General features: G+C 38.3%; 1 protein-coding gene across 1 annotated transcript in view; it reads left to right on the plus strand.

Moving 5' to 3' along the window:
- The first annotated feature begins 4246 nt into the window (after positions 1 to 4246).
- The window catches only part of LOC131431761 (protein takeout-like), a 28052-nt gene continuing 12051 nt past the window's right edge, over positions 4247 to 20247 (plus strand). The window contains exon 1 of the mRNA XM_058597636.1: positions 4247 to 4644. Within this exon, the coding sequence (XP_058453619.1) occupies positions 4563 to 4644 (82 nt within the window). The 5' untranslated portion in view covers positions 4247 to 4562. The remainder of the gene's footprint in view (positions 4645 to 20247) is intronic.

Here is a 20247-nt window from a genome sequence, read left to right on the forward strand (position 1 = left end):
CTTTATTGAAAAGACGACCAGCTTTGTTTTCTCCGCAGAGAATTCGATACCCAGATGAACAGCCCAAACGGACAAGTTATCTAAGGTATCTTGCAACGGTTTTTGCAGATCAATAGCTTTGGGTCCAGTAACTGAAACCACGCCATCATCTGCCAATTGTCTTAGCGTGCAGGGGGTTACGAGACAGCTGTCAATGTCGTTCACGTAAAAATTATAGAGGAGCGGACTGAGGCATGAGCCTTGCGGGAGACCCACATAGCTAATTCTCAATGTTGCCAAATCGCCAGGTGAAAAATACATGCACTTCTCTGACAAAAATTTGTGCAAATAATTATTTATAACCGCTGGGAGTCCATGTTGGTGGAGCATGTCTGAAAGAACATCAATGGAAACTGAATCAAATGCTCCTTTAAGGTCTAAAAATACAGATGCCATTTGTTGCTTTTGAGCGAAGGCAATTTGGATGTCAGACGAAAGTAATGCAAGGCAGTCATTCGTCCCTTTATTTCTACGGAAGCCAAACTGAGTATCTGACAACAAACCGTTCGTCTCGACCCAAGTGTTGAGACGTCGAAAAATAATCTTTTCGAACAATTTTCTGATGCAGGACAACATTGCAATGGGCTTTTGAATGGCGATAACTTTCACTTACCTCCAGTCAGATGGGACAATATTTTGCTCAAGAAACTTGTTGAACAATTCCAAAAAGGCAAAGTCCCGGCATTACATTCCTTTTGTGGAATTTGGCCTTTCGGTTTCAACAGACTTCGCAGCCGATTCTTACTGTACAGAATCATTGCATTGCTAGTACTATGCATCCTACTGACACTAAGAATCCTTCCAGGTCGGGGCTCGAACATACGACAACTGGCTTGTAAGACCAGCGCCCTATGCATTGAACCACCAACCCGGGTCAACGAATTCCAACAAACGTCTTTTTGCAAGGTCGGGCAGATTCTTCACCAAGTTGAAATTAATTCTGTCCAACCCAGGAGCGATATTGTTACAAGACATGAGTGCTATGGAAAATTGAAAAGGGGCTATAAATAGAACCATTATTTTTAGGAGACTCTCGAATAATGCTCTGCGTAAGAACAGAATCTGGGCAAACTCGAGTATTCCTCACTCTTATTTCCTACGTTAATATTTTGTCTCATTCGTCTGGCCGTATTTCAAATAGTGTGAATGCCACAAGCTCTAGTAGATTTGTTGTAGTTGAGCGGCCCTTGAAAAAGCCATACTGTTTGTTAGTTAGTACATTTTTCAGTTGGTGAAAAAGTTTTTCGTTAACAATTTTTTCAAATAATTTTGGAATGCAAGAGATAATGGTTCGTCTCGTCATCCATTGCCGCATCGATGGTATTGTTGTCAATTTCCGTCTTCTTTTCGTTGCTACTTGCTGTAGATGCGCCTTGTTGTCCATTGGTTGCAGTTGCTGGTTGGTTGGAGGGTAAGTTGTTAACTGCAGCTGGTGTACTTTGTTCTATAGGGGATATTGGGGTTTGTGTGAAGGAAGCCCCGTTGTCCTTTGGTGTGGTTGTCTCCTTGTCCAGTTTATCACATGGCTTATCGTAGTGAACAGCTTTTTGGCAATATTGACATGTGGCCATCTGATTGTCATAGGTAACAAGTGATTTGCACGGGATTCTTGTATCCTGACCGAATATCACATAAGAAGGTATAGCCTTCTTCAAGTGTATGCGTAACAAACATACGCCATTTAGAATACCGGGGAAAAAGTTCTTCCACTTTTCTTTTTCGATAGAGAGAATCTCTCCGTATTGGGACATAGTTTTGCGAATAAATGAATCGGTGACGCTTGAGGGAAGATCATGCACACGCACTTCTATAGCACTATCTTCCATATATACTGGAATGTTGTACTTAATGTTTTCGTGCTCCACATAGTGCACATTGTTATTATCTTTAGCGAATTGAATTGCGTCCAACTCTTTATAGAACTGGATATAAACAACATTATTGGTCATATTGCATTGAAGTAAATGCACACGTTTAATGTCAAGATGCATTTGCTCCTTAAGCAAACCTTCAAGTTCTCGTATCGAAGGTCGAATTTTGCACTGCCTGAAGTCAACAACAATTGTATTCTTTCGTGTCGGCGGTAGCTTTTGTTCGTTTGGTTCACTCATTTCGAGGTCGTTCTATTGTTCACTACACAATACTGTACTTGGTTTCTTCCGTCCCGAACGTAAGGGGTTTTGTTTTATCGACTAACTTGGATGAGATGTGAAAGCGAACTGCCTACTTTCAGTATTGTTTAGTTTTATCTAATATCCCCATGCTAGGGACACGCCCTTCCATTGAAAAATACTCTTATGACAATCTCTGAAGATCAAGAAGTACCTGTGTCAAGTTTGATAAGAATTCGTTAAATTATACTGGAGTTATAAAGCAGCATACATAAGCATGTGCCAACATTGTTCATGCAGCGATTGTGGTGCCATACAATAGTAAAATGATTCCCGTATAGAATCGGAATGAGCGACCTTTTGCGGTTTGTCGAATCTCCACAGCAGCGTGCTAACCTGTGATGCTTAGACGGGTCATCGAGAGAAATTCGCTCTCGCACTGGTGTCCATTCTATGATAAATGAACCATGTCGGTGGTTTTGTTGTTGAGATGATATACGTCTCTCTTTGATGGCACTGATTGAATCGTATGAAGAGTTCTTTGATACGACAAAAGCCATCATTGATTGCAAGAGCTACCAATGTATCCCAAAAAAAGTCACAGTTTGGTGTGGATTATCGACCGGTATGAGAGTTCGTTTTTTTAATCAAATCCTATACTTCTTAAAAAATCATCCTATATTTCAGTTAAGGTTCTATGTATCGGATTCATTATTACAGGCACAGTTTTCAAGAAGTTTCGCATGTTCTAGTTTCTAAGAGCAAATTCAGCAGCTGCAAGATTCATATGAGTGGTCTAACAGTTCGGCTGAAAAGTTCGTATCGTTTAATAGAAACACACATTTTTTTTGCCAAAATTCGTTTTTATTATTCAACATAATTGCCATCAGAGGCGATACAGCGATTATAGCAATCTTCCAACTTTTCGATATCATTTTTTTAGAACGATTTGTCCTTCGCCTCAAAACAGGCCTCAGTTTCAGCGATTACCTCTTCATTGCTTCTCAATTTTTTACCAGCGAGCATTCTCTTGAGGTCTGAGAACAGGAAAAAGTCACTGGGGGCCAAATCTGGAGAATACGGTGGATGAGGGAGCAATTCGAAGAACAATTCGTTCAATTTCAGCATGATTTTCATCGACTTGTGACACGGTGCATTGTCTTGATGAAACAAAACTTTTTTCTTCTTCAAATGAGGACGGACATCTAGAAAAAATATGACTTGCGGAGAACGACCACATAGAAAATATGTTCAGAGCCTACTGCCATCTATAAAAAAAAACTTCAATGATATTAACCCTTAGCCGGCGTAATTATGAATGAATGGTTTTTATGTGGAAGCAATTTGATTAAATCCCAACCTCAACCAATAAAACCATCAACGATATCTCGATGTAAACAACCTAACGATCGGCCGATTAGCGGGATGACTTGCAAATAAAACCCCCATAGAAAATCGTCCCAAAATTCTTATGACTCGGCAATAGACTTCAACGACGGGAGGCAGCGAACTCCGAAGTATAACATGTTTACGTAACAAAATTCTCCCGTGCCGAAAACCAAAAACCAACACCCGGTCTAATTCTGCCGGTAACCGGCAGATTTTATTATTTTGTTTTCGTCATTGACTTAAGCGCCATCGTGGCACAGTCCGTCACTGCCAGCCATGACCGAGAGCTTCCTCGTGCTCATTAGGCACACACGTTGGTTGCTTTGATCGCAACCGTTTTGTCATGCGGTGTTTTCTGATGCGGTTTGGCTAGCCAGCAGAACACTGTTCTGCCGTTCTGTTTGTTTGTCAGCGCCTGCCAAGACTTACTTGCTTGCGCTGCTGTGTTTGCGTTCTTATTTTTTTCGTGCTGTGTGGTGTGAAACAGGCGCACTGTGGGCTGAGTAGGGGAGTATGGATTTTAAGTGTTCAACTGACAGAATCGACGCCGCTGACGACGACGACGACGGCATCAACTAAGACGATGCCGCCGGGTGCTCGCACACGATCGCGCATCTGCGTACGCACGCATACACGATCGCCACAATCAACCAAAACCAGAAGACTGGCAGACCCTCGGCGGACACATTCTATAAAAGGCGCTCGATTGCACAATAATCAAAACAGTCCGCTTCGGTTCTGCTGGTTGGAGTTGCGGTTGAGGAATTTCCTAGATTCGTAGTTCCACAATTCGATTGAACGGTGATCAGTGGACAGATTCTTTGTGTCTTTTGTGCGATTCCAAGTACCCGGGTGAGGATAACCGAGACTAAAACACCAGAACAGAAGGTGCGAAAGAAAAGGTCATACGAAGAAAAGTGTCCGCAGGATCTCAAGTTCATGGTCAGCAGTGTGCCGTGAAAGTTAAAGAGACATAGTAAAAAGTAAAAGTGCAACTGTACTTATCCGACAAAAAGTTCGAAAATGATTCGCAACATGAAACCAATCTCCGCAGTTTTAGTGATCGGAGTGTTTCTGAGCATGGATGCCGTTCAGGGAAAATTACGTAAGTAGTTCAATGATTAAGTTCTTGCAAGTTGGAAAACGGTGGTGATAAAAAGTGGTACGATATGCAACTGATTTGACCTTTAATTGGTACCGATTAGATCATTATTATCTTAAGGTGACAAAATTTCTTTCAAAACAAAATAAACTGTGTCTGGTGTAATAATCGTTCTTAAACCAAAATAATATATCTTGAAGTGTGTGTAAACTGATAAGAGATTGTAAACATTTTTTTTTCTGAATTCTGTTATATCACTTTTTCGAATTAAATATTGGAAAATAAAAAAAAAATTGCTTTGAAAAATTTTGATTCAATTTATAAAAAAAAATATTTTTGATTTTGATTAATTTTTAAAGCATTAAAATTGATGGTTTTTTTTGATAATCGACATTAAATTTTAAAAATAGATTTTTTTCGGTGTAATTCGAAATTTGACTGATTTTAAGAAAATCATTTTTCGAAGATTGCCGAAAGAAAAAATTGGCTCTTTTTAAAAGCCAGCCTTTTGTACAAACAAAGTACTACATGGAATGAGAAGTCCCTGGTCTAACAAAAAAAAGTCGATTTGTTTCCATGAAAATTTTTTTATTCTTCAGTATATTTTCCATCTAAAACGATACACTTGCCCGATCGGTCCTCCAACATTTTGATGCCATTTGAAAAAAAAAAAACAAATTGTCAAGGTTTTCAAAGGTTTTCATTTTTTTTCCATTTCTGCAATGACCTCAACATTCGACGAAAATGTCTTTCCCTGGATAAACCATTTCAGGTTTGGATAAGGTAGATAATAGTCGCTGGGTGCCAGGTCTGGAGAATACGGGGGATGATCATTCAATTTCACCGTTACTTTCATGTACGAATGCGTATGGTGCGCCTTTTTCCATAGCTTGATGAAAACTAGAAATCGTCTGGCACGATCAGCTGTTATTCAAATACTGGTGGATAGATTATTATGAAATTTGGTATTTGGTCATCTAGAGGTTTGTTCTCGACAACAAAAATATACACGGCTCGAAAATATGTGTTTTTTTTTTATTTATGACTTCTGGTCAGTCAGTAATTTTTACTTTTTTCGGTTTTTAACGATATCAAACTAACTAGAGATTATAAGAAGAGAAAGAATATGAAATTATAGAGCCATAGTACTCAAGGAAGAGCAAGGATGTGAAGAATAAAGTGCGGAAAAGTGAGACGTGACAAGGGTCATTTGAGTAAGCAGAAGCTTCTCGTATCTAAACTTTTACCTTCTACCAGAGGAGTCGAACTTAGGCATCTTAGCGATACGAGTCATCCGAGTCTCTGATATATCAGAAAGTAAAGGCAAAGGTCGTTTGCCATTTACTATCCGATGTTTTTTTTTTGTAACAAATTTTACATGTCCAGCAAATGATTAAAGATGCTCCCAACATTTGTTCGAGTTGGCGCTAGACTCATCAATAATGCTTACATTTTTCAAAATTACGATTACGACTACTTCCGATTTTTGGTCGAATATACAACTTTAAAACGTTGGTGGTGATTTTCAGTGGCCGCAGTGTACATTTGAAAAGTTTAATTTTGAACAATTTCCAATAAAAAACACTTCTACAGTACTAATTTGGAGCCAAAAGAAATTGTGATGCCAATACAAGGCTATTTAACGGCTAACAATAAAAGGTTACTGGTTACGAACGAACTGGATATTGAGCTCGAGGCTTATTTGAAAATAGTTCGCTGGTGCTTTCAAACAGCTGTTTTGGTTTTTGATTTTATTATTTTCGAATACATTAAGTGTAGACTGAAACCGAGATAAGATAAATCGAATAGAGCAACGTCACTTCCTTCCGTCTCCATCTCCAGTAGTCTTCTCATTTACGAAAACCATTATTTAGAGTGCGATCTTCTGTCTCTGTATTATCTATTGGCCTTGGGGTGAGATGAGTATGAGTTCATTCGCTTCGATTTTTTTTGTATCGATATAACAGCAATATTGCACAAATGTCAAACTATTTTGTAGGCGGTATTGCTTCTTAGGGCCGAATCAAAAATTTGTTGTATTCGATTTTATTACAGTTCGATGATTAAAAGTTGAGTAATCCATAACTTATCCTCCCATAACATGAAAATAAATTGTTTTGCTATGCAATCATTGTGAAAACCGATTTTTCAACCGAGGCCCGGAGAGCCTAATGTTATATACCATTCGACTCAGCTCGACGAACTGAGCAAATGTCTGTGTGCGTATGCGTGTATGTATGTAACAAAAAATATGCACTCGCTTTTCTCAGAGATGGCCGAATCGATTCCCACAAACTAAGTTTAAAATAAAAGGCCTTATGATTCTATAGCTTGCTATTGAATTTTATTTGGATCCGACTTCCTGTTCCGGACACGGTAATATGTGAAAATTAGAGAAAAAGTGTGCACTCAATTTTCTCTAAAACGGCTCAACCGATTTTCATGAACTAAGATTCAAATGGAAGGTCTTATAGTTTCCTAAATATTTGTAGAATATTTTATCCGTACCCGACCTCCGAGTCCAGAACTAAAGCGTGATAAGTGGAAAATGACTAATTTCATTAGTATTTTTCACGAACGATGGTCAAAAACAGGTTCGAAACCCACAAAACTGTCTGATAAAATCTTCTAGTTTGCTGAGCTCGTTAGTTTGTGGGCATATAAACTTAATTCGCCACTACTGGTCCCCCCTTTTCCTGTTCCGGAAGCACCGAAAGAGGGTGAAGAAAAACTCCGAAAAAAGAATTCACTTCGATTTCTCTGCGATGCTTGAACCGATCTTCACTAATCTTGATTTGAATTAAAGCTCATATTATCTTTAAAGCTACTGTTAAATTTCATTCGGATCTGATCTCCGGTTCCGCCGTTACAGGACGATCAAAGTGTCAAAGTTTTCAAATCGCTATTTAGAATGACAATATGTACAATACCGATACGTGGTGGTATGGTGGAAGAAGAAAACACAAAACGAACGAAGCGTGCTTCGTGCACGTTATAAAGAAATCGAAACGGTTACGGATGTCTGCTACTAGTGTATGATATTGGTGAAAGACAGTGCTACGATTGATAAAGATGTCAAGTAGTAGCAAATGTTGAGAATAATATTCTATTGTTGTAGTCTAATATTATCAGTATATCCATTAAAATTTGAATATCTAACACTTGTGAATTATTTACAGCGAAATCAAAGTGCGTCCATACTTTCTGGGACAGTCTTTATAACAGCAGTATTGCACAATTATCCAATTATTTTGTCTGCGGTATTGTCTTAAAGTCGAGTCGGAAATATTATATTCGATTTTTACCATAACTTGATTAATCTTCTGAGGATATAACAAAGCTTTAAACATTTGTCAAAAGTTTGGGGTTTGAGCGGTTGGTTTAAAAGGTTTAAAATGATGGCCTTTTATCATACGATTCATAGAAAGCTCACCTTGCCCCTCAGACAGGATGCTGGAATTATATTGGAAAGCTCCATGGTTATCCAGCGATCAATTCAAACAATCTTCGATAAAAAAATATATTGGAAAGACAAAGAGGACTTTGGAAATTCGGGTCAAAGCACATCGCAGAAAAAAAAGAAAGCCTATAAATATTTTAAAACAAATTTCCAGCCCATCAAAATTAGACGGTGCCGAAAGTTTAGAAATATATAAAAACAATCAATTTCTTTAAAAAATCATGACTAAGACAACGAATATTCCTGGGTCTAACAGTTCGGCTGAAAAGTTCGTATCGTTTAATAGAAACACACATTTTTTTGCCAAAATTCGTTTTTATTATTCAACATAATTGCCATCAGAGGCGATACAGCGATTATAGCGATCTTCCAACTTTTCGATACCATTTTTGTAGTACGATTTGTCCTTTGCCTCAAAATAGGCCTCAGTTTCAGCGATTACCTCTTCATTGCTTCTAAATTTTTTACCAGCGAGCATTCTCTTGAGGTCTGAGAACAGGAAAAAGCCACTGGGGGCCAAATCTGGAGAATACGGTGGATGAGGGAGCAATTCGAAGCCCAATTCGTTCAATTTCAGCATGATTTTCATCGACTTGTGACACGGTGCATTGTCTTGATGAAACAAAACTTTTTTCTTCTTCAAATGAGGCCGTTTTTTTTTAAATTTCGTCCTTCAAACGCTCTAATAACGGTATATAATAGTCACTGTTGATGGTTTTTCCCTTTTCAAGGTAGTCGATGAAAATTATACCATGCGAATCCCAAAATACAGACGCCATAACCTTACCGGTCGATTGTTGAGTCTTTCCACGCTTTGGGTTCGGTTCATCGCGTGCAGTCCACTCAGCTGACTGTCGATTGGACTCCAGAGTGAAGTGATGGAGCCATGTTTCGTCCATTGTTATATATCGACGAAAAAAATCGGTTTTATTTAGATATAACAGCTCCAAACACTGCTCAGAATCATCAATTCGTTGTTGTTTTTGATCGATTGTGAGCTCACGCGGCACCCATTTTGCACAAAGCTTTCTCATATCCAAATATTCGTGAATAATATGCCCAACACGTCCCTTTGATATCTTTAGGGTGTCAGCTGTCTCGATCAACTTCACTTTACGGTCATTGAAAATCATTTTGTGGATTTTTTTCACGTTTTCATCGGTAACAGCCTCTTTTGGACGTCCACTGCGTTCATCGTCTTGGGTGCTCATATGACCAGTACGAAATTTTGCAAACCACTTACGAATTGTTGCTTCGCCCGGTGCAGAGTCTGGATAACACTCATCAAGCCATTTTTTGGTATCGGCGGCACTTTTTTTCATCAAAAAGTAGTGTTTCATCAACACACGAAATTCCTTTTTTTCCATTTTTTTCACAATAACAAAAGTAGCTTCACTCAAAATGCAATATCTCACAAACTAATAATCAGACAGCTGTCAAATTTATATACGTATCTTTTGAAGGTTGGTACTAACTGAAAATGGTATGGATTTAATTCTAGTGGCGCCCTCTCATAGAAACGATACGAACTTTTCAGCGGATCTGTTACACATGAAAAATAAATAAGCATAGGAAGAACATAAAACAGTTACTACCTGGCAGTAACTAAGTTACTTGAATTAATCAACTTACACTACTATAAAAGAAACTGCACAGCAAATTTTCTAAATTGATACACTGTGCAACAGCATTCGAAATACTACACACTTCGAAAAAACCCATCTTATTAGATGCACATAAATGTAGCGTCGCAGTTCACGCAAATTCACGTTGAAGAACATTCAATATTGTGTCTTAAATTCCATGATATGAAATTTACAAAAATGAAAAAATGGAACCTGACAGCCACCGCCGTGACTTGAACCGAGAATCATTGGATCACAAAGTACGTCTCTTAATCAACTGAACCACAGAAGCATATATTTGCTTGGTTGATAACCAGTGAAATTCACGCCAATCTAACATTAAGTCATTACAAACTCTTTCATTTGACAAAAATAAAGATTGTCCCAGAAAGTATGGACGCACTTTGATTTCGCTGTAAATAATTCACAAGTGTTAGATATTCAAATTTTATTCGATATACTGATAATATTAGACTACAACAACAGAATATTATTCTCAACATTTGCTACTTAGCCATTGTAAACTAGCTGGCGAACCTTCTTGAGAACGTTCCTCATTAAATTCCGTACAGACTTCTTGGCGACAAGTTTTGACACTTTTGTCGTGAATACGACTTACTTTACTATGGGGTGCCTTTTCAAAATTAGCCATATGGAAGAATGGGCAGAACTTAATCGTGAATATCTCGACTTGTATTAATGGTAGCAACATAATTCTTTCATCATTTCATCAAAAATATGATCAGGAATTTAGGATAATATTTTGAACAGTGTGAGATAACCACAAACAACTCAAAAATTAAGTTTTCTCAAAATTTCAAAATAATGCGGAAAACTCTTTACTTTCGATTGGGTTTTTCGCGCAAGGACGACGATTTTGAGGTAGTCAGGCACATATCTTCAACTGAATGCGTATAAAAGGGGAACCGTGGTGAAAATCGATCATTTCTTTTCGTGCGTTCGATGGGAGCAAACGTCGTGGCAGTTAACCACCAGCAGCGACGGAGAGAGCGCCTTTTGCGTGGTTAAAACCTCAAACGCTCAGGTAGCAACTTTCATTCGCTTGCTGGGCTTCAAGGCGAGCAGACTGCCATCGCGGGAGTTAAACCATCAGCGACGGAGAGAGCACCTGCCATCATTTGGTTTTCGGTAGTCGTAACGAGAAGTTCAATTTTCAGATTTTAGTTCCGCAATATAGGTTTAGAATTCAGAGCCTGCGTGCTGAAACTGGATTCTGGAAAAAGATTCCGGAACTAATTTGAGTTTCGAAATTGCAATTCTAGAATTGAAACTGGATTCTGAATCTGTTATTGGTTCTAAATTTAGTTCTTCAACTCAGGATCCAGTTCTTTATTCCAGACTTCTTCTATTCGGTTCTTTTTAGAACCATAATAATACTCCTAAAGAATTATGCGGAAATTTACTTTACTGTACTCTATAAAACCCATTCTGGTAGTCATGGCGAAAAATCGTCTTCATGTTTTAGAGCTTAGTTCTGGAATATGGGTTTAGAATTTAGTCTGCGTGCTGAACTAACTCAAATCGTCACCATTTTTTTATTATAAAGAACTATACTGCTTATTTCATAGTATTTAAGTGCGTTTCAGAATGTTTAATGTAACTAATCTGTAATTTAGTCTAGGCGCATCGTTTAAATTTCTAGTAATGAAAGAGGGGAAAGTTGCACAATTCAAACAATCGATGAACTACCAATTCGAATTCGGAAGCATAAATAAAGCGTGTCATATTCGTTTTCACGACATCCAGTTATGTCTCTGACATTACACACCCGTACTTTTTTCCAATCTTTTTCGAACTGTTGAATGGTTTCGGCTGCCGAGACATGTTTCCTAAGATGTGCCCAAAATTCCCCAATTGGTCGAAGTTGTGGGCAATTTGGTGGCTTCATGTCTTTTGGGACGAAAGTGACATTTTTAGTAGTATTCCATTCTACCGTTGATTTCGAGTAGTGGCAAGAAGCAAGATCTGGCCAGAGGACAATAGGATCCTTGTGGCTTCGAATCATGGGTAGAAGTCGTTTTTGTAAACATCCCTTGATGTATATTTCGCTGTTCATTGAAGCAGTGGTGATGAAGGGTTTCGAAATCTTACCGCAGCTACAAATTGCTTGCCAGAGCATAGCTTTCTTACCAAATTTTCGACTTCATTCGATGTCTCGGACTGGATTAACACTTGCCCTTCTCGCACCGTATAATATTGTGGTCCCGGTAAGGATTTGTAATCGAGTTTCACGTAGGTTTCGTCTTCCATGATTATGCAGTTCAAATTTCCAGCAAGAATCGTATTGTACAGCTTTCGAACCCTCGGCCTGATCGATGCATCTTGTTTCGGACTACGTTTTGGTTGTTTCTGCTTCTTATAGGTTCGAAGAATCAAACGTTCTTTAGCACGAAGAATATTTGACTTCGAAGTGCCCACTTTTTTGGCCACGTCTCGAACTGAAACCTGCTTCGTTTGCTCGAATGCCTTCAGTATACGTTTATCCAACTGAGGGTTAGCAGGACCTTTTTTCGACCCGTTTTCGGTTTATCCTCAAAGGTGTTGTCCTCACCGAACTTCCTGATTACATTTCGCACGGCTTTTTCACTTACTTCTTCCATTTTTGATATCTTTATCACTGATAGTCCGCGTTCTGTGCACCATTTGTACACAATTTTTCGACGTTGTTCTGCTGAAACTCCACGCATTTCGAAACAAACTAATGAAAACGAATAAACAACTGCACAAGTGGTTAGAGTAGAGTGTAAACAACAGGACGCAGCCATAAAAATTGACAGGTTCTGAGCCATTGCGAAATGGCAGCGGTTTTTGGTTGCGTCCATACTTTCTGGGACAGTCTTCAGGTATTTATGAATTACATCGTATGAGGGATTAAATCACCTGTAAAATTCATTTTTTGTTTGTGTAATATCTGTCTGCCACTATTACGTTAATATCATAAATCATCCGTTTCGTTGTGATGACGGTCTTGCTGTTGTTTTAGTTCTATTTTCTACTAATTAGCTGCTTTGGAAATCATATTATGAACTTGGTTACAATTTTTCACCTACTTGATGGTAAAACAATGACTCAACCAATTCTTCCGTAGGTGCCACGGAGTAGGTGAGTCGAGGTGGTATGAGGTCTAGGATTCACTCTAAACAACCGACACAACCATTGAATCGAGTTATGAACCAAACCGTCAGGTATTGATAACATCCCGATTCAACTCGAAAAACATTTAAACCGTAAGGAAAATGCAATCGTTAATGAAATAGCTAAAACTATTCCTATATAAACTCAGTACATCGAAAGTGACAGTAGCATCCTTGCTTCAATAAAAATAAAGTAAATATAAAAGCAATTTGAAAAATATGAGAAAAACATCATTACATGACTAGATGGATTAAAACAGGATTTTCTGGTTTGATTTTTAGCGCAAGCATTACTAAAACCTAAAAAATCTTTTTAATCTAACAAGTGGTGTAATGATGTCGTTCTAATATCACTTATATTTTCAAAAATATCACTAGACGATTCTTTCAAAAAGTTTTTTTAAAACTTTAATAGAATTGAAAACTTTTTTTGGGTGTAAACTAACACAACCTTTTTAATGTATAGGCATACAGTTATGTCAAGTTAATAAGAATTCTTCTTTATTTCGCATCGTCGCACAATGAGGGTTCGAAATTTTAAACACACTTTACCCTATAGTTCCGCAATCTGAAGTCGCACCGGAATAAAATTGAATAGCGACCTATCAAACTATAAGACCTTTCTTTTGAGCCTAAGTTTGTGAAAGTCGTTCGCAAAGGCGGTGGTATTTTTTTCTTCCGTAACAGAACGTATCGGTTTTGCATCGCCATTTTGTATGACGGTTTGAAAGTATTGACACTCATCGCCATATAATTTCGGAAGTCGGATCTGGATTAAATTGCATAGTATCTTTTAAGACAATGAAAGCTAGAAATTTGAATCATGATTTGTGGAAATCGGTTTATCCGTTGCTGGGAAATTCAAGAGATATTCGTTTTTGGAGCTTTTTTTCACTACTAACGGAACCGGAATTATTCGGAACTGGAAACCGAGGACTAGTAGTCCCAGAGTAGGTTTATAAATCCATTAACGAACAAGATCTGCCCACTAGATGAATTTGCCTGTAAGTTTTATAAAAATTTGCACATCGTTTCGACATCGGTTGTAGAAAAATACTCATGAAATTGAACATGTTTCTTTTATTGCACTATAGTACCGTTTAAAAAGTACCAAGAAAGCTGAAATTAAAGGGTTAAAAATGACGATTTGGCAGATTTTTTTTTAAAAATTACCAAAAAAATTCCGCTTTTCAGCCCACAAGCTCAAATCGTCTGCCAAACCAAGCATTTTTAAAGGAACTTTGCCTTTCTTCTGCTGAAATTTCTTGAGAATCTGGCCTTTTCTAGTGGCCGTTGTAAACTCTTAACCTAGTGAAGACTGAAATTTGGGCTGTTATATTGTGAACAACTCTTTTTATGCGGTTTCTCGTGATTTGTAAGCTAAAAGTTTACACAATCTAGGAAGCAAAATCTTTCATTTTCGTTGGCAGTCATTCCGAGATGATATTGTTAAAAAGAATCCATTGGACACTATTCATTTGATGCAAGAATCAAGTGGAAGCCATTCACAGCAACTGCAAAGGATAAACGGAGGATTGAAAATATCTTCGGTGACTATTGTTAGTTACTGAACAACAACTTGGCCAGTCAAAATAATAAATCATGTAAATTTATGTCTCAATAGAAGCACATAAAATCTGTATAAAATGTTCAAAACGACGTATGTAACATTGAGAGGTTCTCTTTGTTTACTTTCTCTTTCGATTATTGCGAAATATTCCTGCTTTTTTCGGTAATTTCTCCAGAGCAGATTAAAAGATGATAGCTTTAGTTATTATTATCGGTAAATAATTGGATAGAAGGATTGCTAAGAGTGCCGTAATAATCAAAAGAGAAAGTAAATAAAGAGTATCTCTCATTGTTACATACGTCGTTTTGAACATTTTATACAGAAATAGTGTTGCAATAGATCTAGGTTTGAATATGTCATATCATTAATTTTAAAATTATATTAATTTTTACCTGAATTCGACATCAATTTAAATCCAAACATTCAGATTTAAATCAACGATTTCTGTTAAGACGTAGATTGGGAAACTGACATGCGATATGTACTTCCGTACATATAGGCCTGCAAGTGAATGCCGTGGTGACCAAGTACAGCGAAGCATGCTTGATTCTTCTAATCAATTGGGCTATCTCTGCATGTGTTTTCATTTCCAGGGTAGCTTAATTGGTAAAACAATTTCCCCTGTTGCTTTTCTTTTTTCAATGGCCCTCCACACTCCCCCGCACCAAAAAGCTAACATTTCCAGCTCCCTGGCAACAGACACATACACGCTTCAGCTTGAAAAAAGGCGAGTGGGTAGTGTCAGAGACATAACCGGATGACGTGAATACGAATAAAATGAAAGAATATTTCTTTACGTTTGAACTTCTTAAAGATAAACTCGGCAGTTCAAGCAGACGTAAAATTAACGCTATATACTTTTTTATATTGCACCGAAGCGTCTGACTGTCTAATCTGACGTTCTGACGGAATTCCTCATTCTGAATTCTGAGACTGAAATTCTGGAACCGAATTTTGAAGCCGAATGCTAGAACTGTAACCTAAACTCTGAAACTCAATTTCAATGCTAAAATCTGGAACTGAATTCTGAGCCTGAACTCGGGAACTGAATCCTAGCACTGAGCTGTGGACTTGGATTGTGCTCTGCAGCTAAATTTTAGTTATAAAATTCCGATCCAAAATTCAATTTTCAAATCTGGATCCAGAATTCAGCACAGGTTTTCAGTCCTAGAAACCAGATCCTGAATTTCGATCAAAAATCTATAGAGTTTAGTTCCTGATTCCAGTTACACTTCTATAATTTTGGAACTGAGTTTTGGAATCAAATTCTAAGGCTGCAACTGAATTCCGAACCTGGTTTTTTTATTGCATCTTCGAACCGAATTCTGGAAATACAACTAAATTTTGAATCTGAATTCTCATCCTGGATTTAGGCCCAAAGTACCATAAATCCATGTTAAGAGCTGAGTTTTTGAAATTAAAATCTGAATTGGGAACTGAGTTCTGGTCTGAGCGTTGATTTCAGTTTCCGAAATTTAGTTCTCAGTTCAGATCTAGTCTTAAAATCAAATTCTGCCATTCGGTTTCAGCTCCAGAGTTCTGTTACTCGATTCTGACCTTGGACTCTGGATAAGGAACTGAATTTTCAGGAATCAGGAATCAGAACAAATTGGCTCAAATGGCACGTTCCCCTTGATATTTGGAGATTTGTGCCTTGCCATCAATTTGTTTTTAGCATCATTTTCCCGATATATAAGAGGGAAGGATTGAAAGGAAATGGTAAGGGTTGGACTAGGAGGATGGGAAAAATTGACGACACAAAAACACATAAAAGCAGAAGTAAATTCTGCACCCCTAAGGGATGCCGAACAATCCGCTGAGGATCACATTTAGTGGAAGCAGAAGTAAATTCTGAACCTCTACGAGGTCCCGAACAGTCTGCTGTTAATAAAACCTCCAACCCCCGAGAGGATTTAGAGATCTTACAAAAGCGACACCATTCTGCACTCCCGGAAGAATGCAGAACGACTCGCAGTATGTAAGAGCAGAAGTGAATTCGGTACCCCCCAAAGGATGCCAAACAATCTGCTAAACCCTATTTAAGGTGAATACAGAAGGGATTCATTCACTCCAGGAAGAACGATGAACCCTTCTGACTATAGCTCCTTACCACATTGGGTGAGAAACGAGAGAATATCCTTCAATTTTAGCTCCGCATACACAGACTCAACCATGTATGGAGGACCAAAAACCCGGATACGTAGCTGCGTCAATGCGGGACAGTTACATATCAGATGATATGAAGTACCATAATCGCATTTACACAAATCACACGAATAATACTCAGCACGTTGAATAGTAGCCATGTGATAATTGAGTTTGCAATGTCCAGTCAGAGCTCTGACCAGAATACTTCAATGATACTTGGAGATATGCAGTAGACACTTTGACATTTTCAGATTCAAATCTGGTAGAAATGCTTTTGTCTGAGCGCAAGTTTGCAAGCTGCGCCAGTAGCTGGCATGTTTGGATGCAGCCCAAGAACGTATCTTGTGCTTTATCCAACTAGTTGAAAGTGGTAAAGCTGGTTCAGGACCAACGAAATCATTCGTTGCACCAGCTCTAGCCAACTCATCAGCCCATTCATTTCCAGTAATACCAGAATGGCCGGGTACCGATAAGAAGTAAACAGCATTTGAAATGCTGAGGTCTTCAATTTGAGTTCGACATGCGATCACTAGATTCGACCGTGAGTCATTCGAACTGAGTGCTTTTAAGGCTGCCTGACTGTCGGAACAAAAATAAATACGTTTACCACAGATCCTCTGCTGAAGTGCCGATTGTACTCCACACAGAATTGCGTAGATTTCTGCTTGGAACACAGTACAGTATCTACCAAGTGAATGAGACTGCTCCAGCCTCATTTCACGATAGTAGACACCAGCACCAGCACGACTATTCAACAGAGAACCGTCCGTAAAACAAACTATGTGTTCATCAAGTTGTCGTTCCAGACAACCAGACAACCATTCCTCACGAAGAGGATAGCTCACATTGAATGTTTTAAAAGGAAAACTGCATGTGAGAGTTAGGTCACTAGGAGCGAGTAAATACTCATCCCACGTAACCATTTGAGACCACAAGCGAGTGTGGCTGGTAGCATAATCTAATGGGTTACTGTTCCAAAGCCCTGTAACCCTAAGACGGTATGCACAAGATAATGCTTCTTGTTTTAGGAACACATGTAGTGGTTTAATGCACAGTAGCGCCTCTAGAGCAGCATTAGGAGTTGTCGTGAATGCTCCTGTCATCGCCATTAGGACCATCCTTTGGAGATGATTTAGCTTTGACTGAACTGTCGCGACTTCTCCTTTCTGCCACCATACAAGACATCCATATGCTAAAATTGGTCTAACAATAGTTGTGTAGATCCAATGAATATATCTGGGTTTGAGTCCCCATGATTTTCCAAAAGCTCGTCTACATTGGCCGAAAGCCATGCAAGCTCTTTTAATCCTGAAATCAATGTGAGCAGACCAATTCAGTTTTGAGTCAAGAATAACCCCGACGTATTTAACTTGATCGACCACAGTGACCCCTGAACCAAAGAACTGCAGCGGACGAGCTCCTGTAATTATCCTACGATGAGTGAAAAGCACCATTGATGTTTTGCCCGGATTTACAGATAATCCAAACCTGACAACACCATTGTTCAACAGATCGCAGGGCTTGCTGCATTAAATCAAAGAGAGTGTTAATGCTTATACCGGTCATCAATATATGATAATCGTCGGCAAAACCATAAGTCGGAAATCCAAGGTTATTAAGTTTCCTTAACAAACCATCAGCGACTAGGTTCCGTAAAAGTGGAGATAGTACACCACCTTGAGGAAAAATCCAAGATATTCCGTTCACGACTGCAATGTTTAACCTCCTGCAGCCATTCAGCCATCGGCACGGAAATACACCTTGACTTAGGAGTTCCTATTTTTGTGGCCTTTTACGACATGGAACAGGAAACCAGTGGATCAATTCTTGGTAAAAAATAATTCCGCCGGATACCACACGGCTTACCTGTTTGGTGGACTTATACCACCGGTACAGGTGGATCGTAGCGTTATTCTTAGCCAGTTGGGAAACCGCTACCGACACTACACGGCTATCTAGGCTGCTCAGAGAGGGAAGTTAACATTGATGGTCAAATTCCATGGATGGCCGAGCAGCCGGACCCGGTTTCAGCTCCAGAGTTCTGTTACTCGATTCTGACCTTGGACTCTGGATAAGGAACTGAATTTTAGATCTGGATTCTAAAAATGAAAAAACCTGGTCTTGGATTCTAAAACTGAATTTCAGAACTGATTTCTATAATTGGATTCTGGACCTAGATACTGGTCTGAACTGAACAAGTCAACAACGCAGGCTAATTAGAATCTATCAAACTGTGAACCTTCACTAAACTGATTATATTCACTTCCGATTTGCATATTCTAACAGATAAGTAATTCAAATAGTTTTTCAGATAACATTTGGAGCCATTTGAAGGGCTGATTTTGCATAATGTTGCTTAAAATTGTTCAGTTTTCGTTTCACAGGGTGTTCCATGAAAAATTTCGAATTCAAAAATGCTATAATAAACGAACGGTTTGATAGATTTTAACTATTATACATTTATTTGTAAGGCTGTTTCATTGTATTTTGCTGCAATGCAAACGACTAGCAGCAGGATGACGCAATCGCTCTTGCTTGAAGCGAAGCTGGCTTTGCGAACGTCCCGCAACTAAGCTGCTCAAAGTGCCGATTGATTTCAAATTGAACCAATTTTGATTGAAAGCTTTCTTTTTACGTAATTTCGTTTGTAGCTTTTCCACAAATTGGCAGTCCAGGCCATAATTTACTTGATTTCTTGATCCGCATAGAAACATGAAATACATTCAGAACCGATGCTTTTGGTAAGAAATGAAGAAAATTCAACTAATGCTTAATGACGATGACCAACAGGATCTGCATTTAGATTTGATATCAAGAGCCATCTCAGAAACTCAGTAAACTCGTTCGAAATTTGACTCGGAATTGATTGTGATTTCGAATTGGATTCCAGAGAAAATGAATTCTAACTCAAAACTAAACAACGACTGACGACTTCCATTGGCAAGCTTTTTGTGTCGCAGCCCGGCTGCGACTATTCTTCGGCACAATCCTGCTGTTCGGCACTCGCTTCATTAGAAAATTGTTAGGTCTTCCGTATGTCTTACTTCGAAAACCGTTGTTCAGAAAATGATGAGAAAAAGTGGAATGTTCATCTTTTATATCAATCCAGTTGTACAGCAACAGCAACAATTTTGTTCTCTTCCTCAGAACGTCTTCTGTTTGGCTGATGTTGTTATGGGTCAAATCGGACAAATTTTTCAATAGTATACTATTGAAACACTTCAATATAGTTGCAAAATACGTTCAAGTTAAAAATTTTCGATTCTATTCATAGTTAGATTATATAAATCCTTCTACAGATCTATGAGCTTTCAAAATACGAGAAAGGCAAAGTTTTCCTCTTTGATCCTCGTTGATAACAAACATTTCAGAAAAGTTTAGTTTTGAGTTATTTGAGATTAAGTCGTACAACTGAAAATTGTATCATAAAATTGCTGATCATATTTCCAAAGGAATGTAGCAAAAATTATGTTGATACGTTAGATACAACAGGAGATATTCACGATCAAAATCTGATCACTCTTCTAAAGGGTAAATTTTTAAAAGGCGGTCCATAGTGAAGTAAGACGTATTCACGTCAAAAATGTATTGCAAAGTTCAATATTTCAAACAGGTCAGTCAGTTCACTTTTCTGTCTTTCAATATTCT

Source organism: Malaya genurostris, chromosome 2 (assembly GCF_030247185.1).
Source record: "Malaya genurostris strain Urasoe2022 chromosome 2, Malgen_1.1, whole genome shotgun sequence".
NCBI classification, from domain to species: Eukaryota; Metazoa; Arthropoda; class Insecta; order Diptera; family Culicidae; genus Malaya; species Malaya genurostris.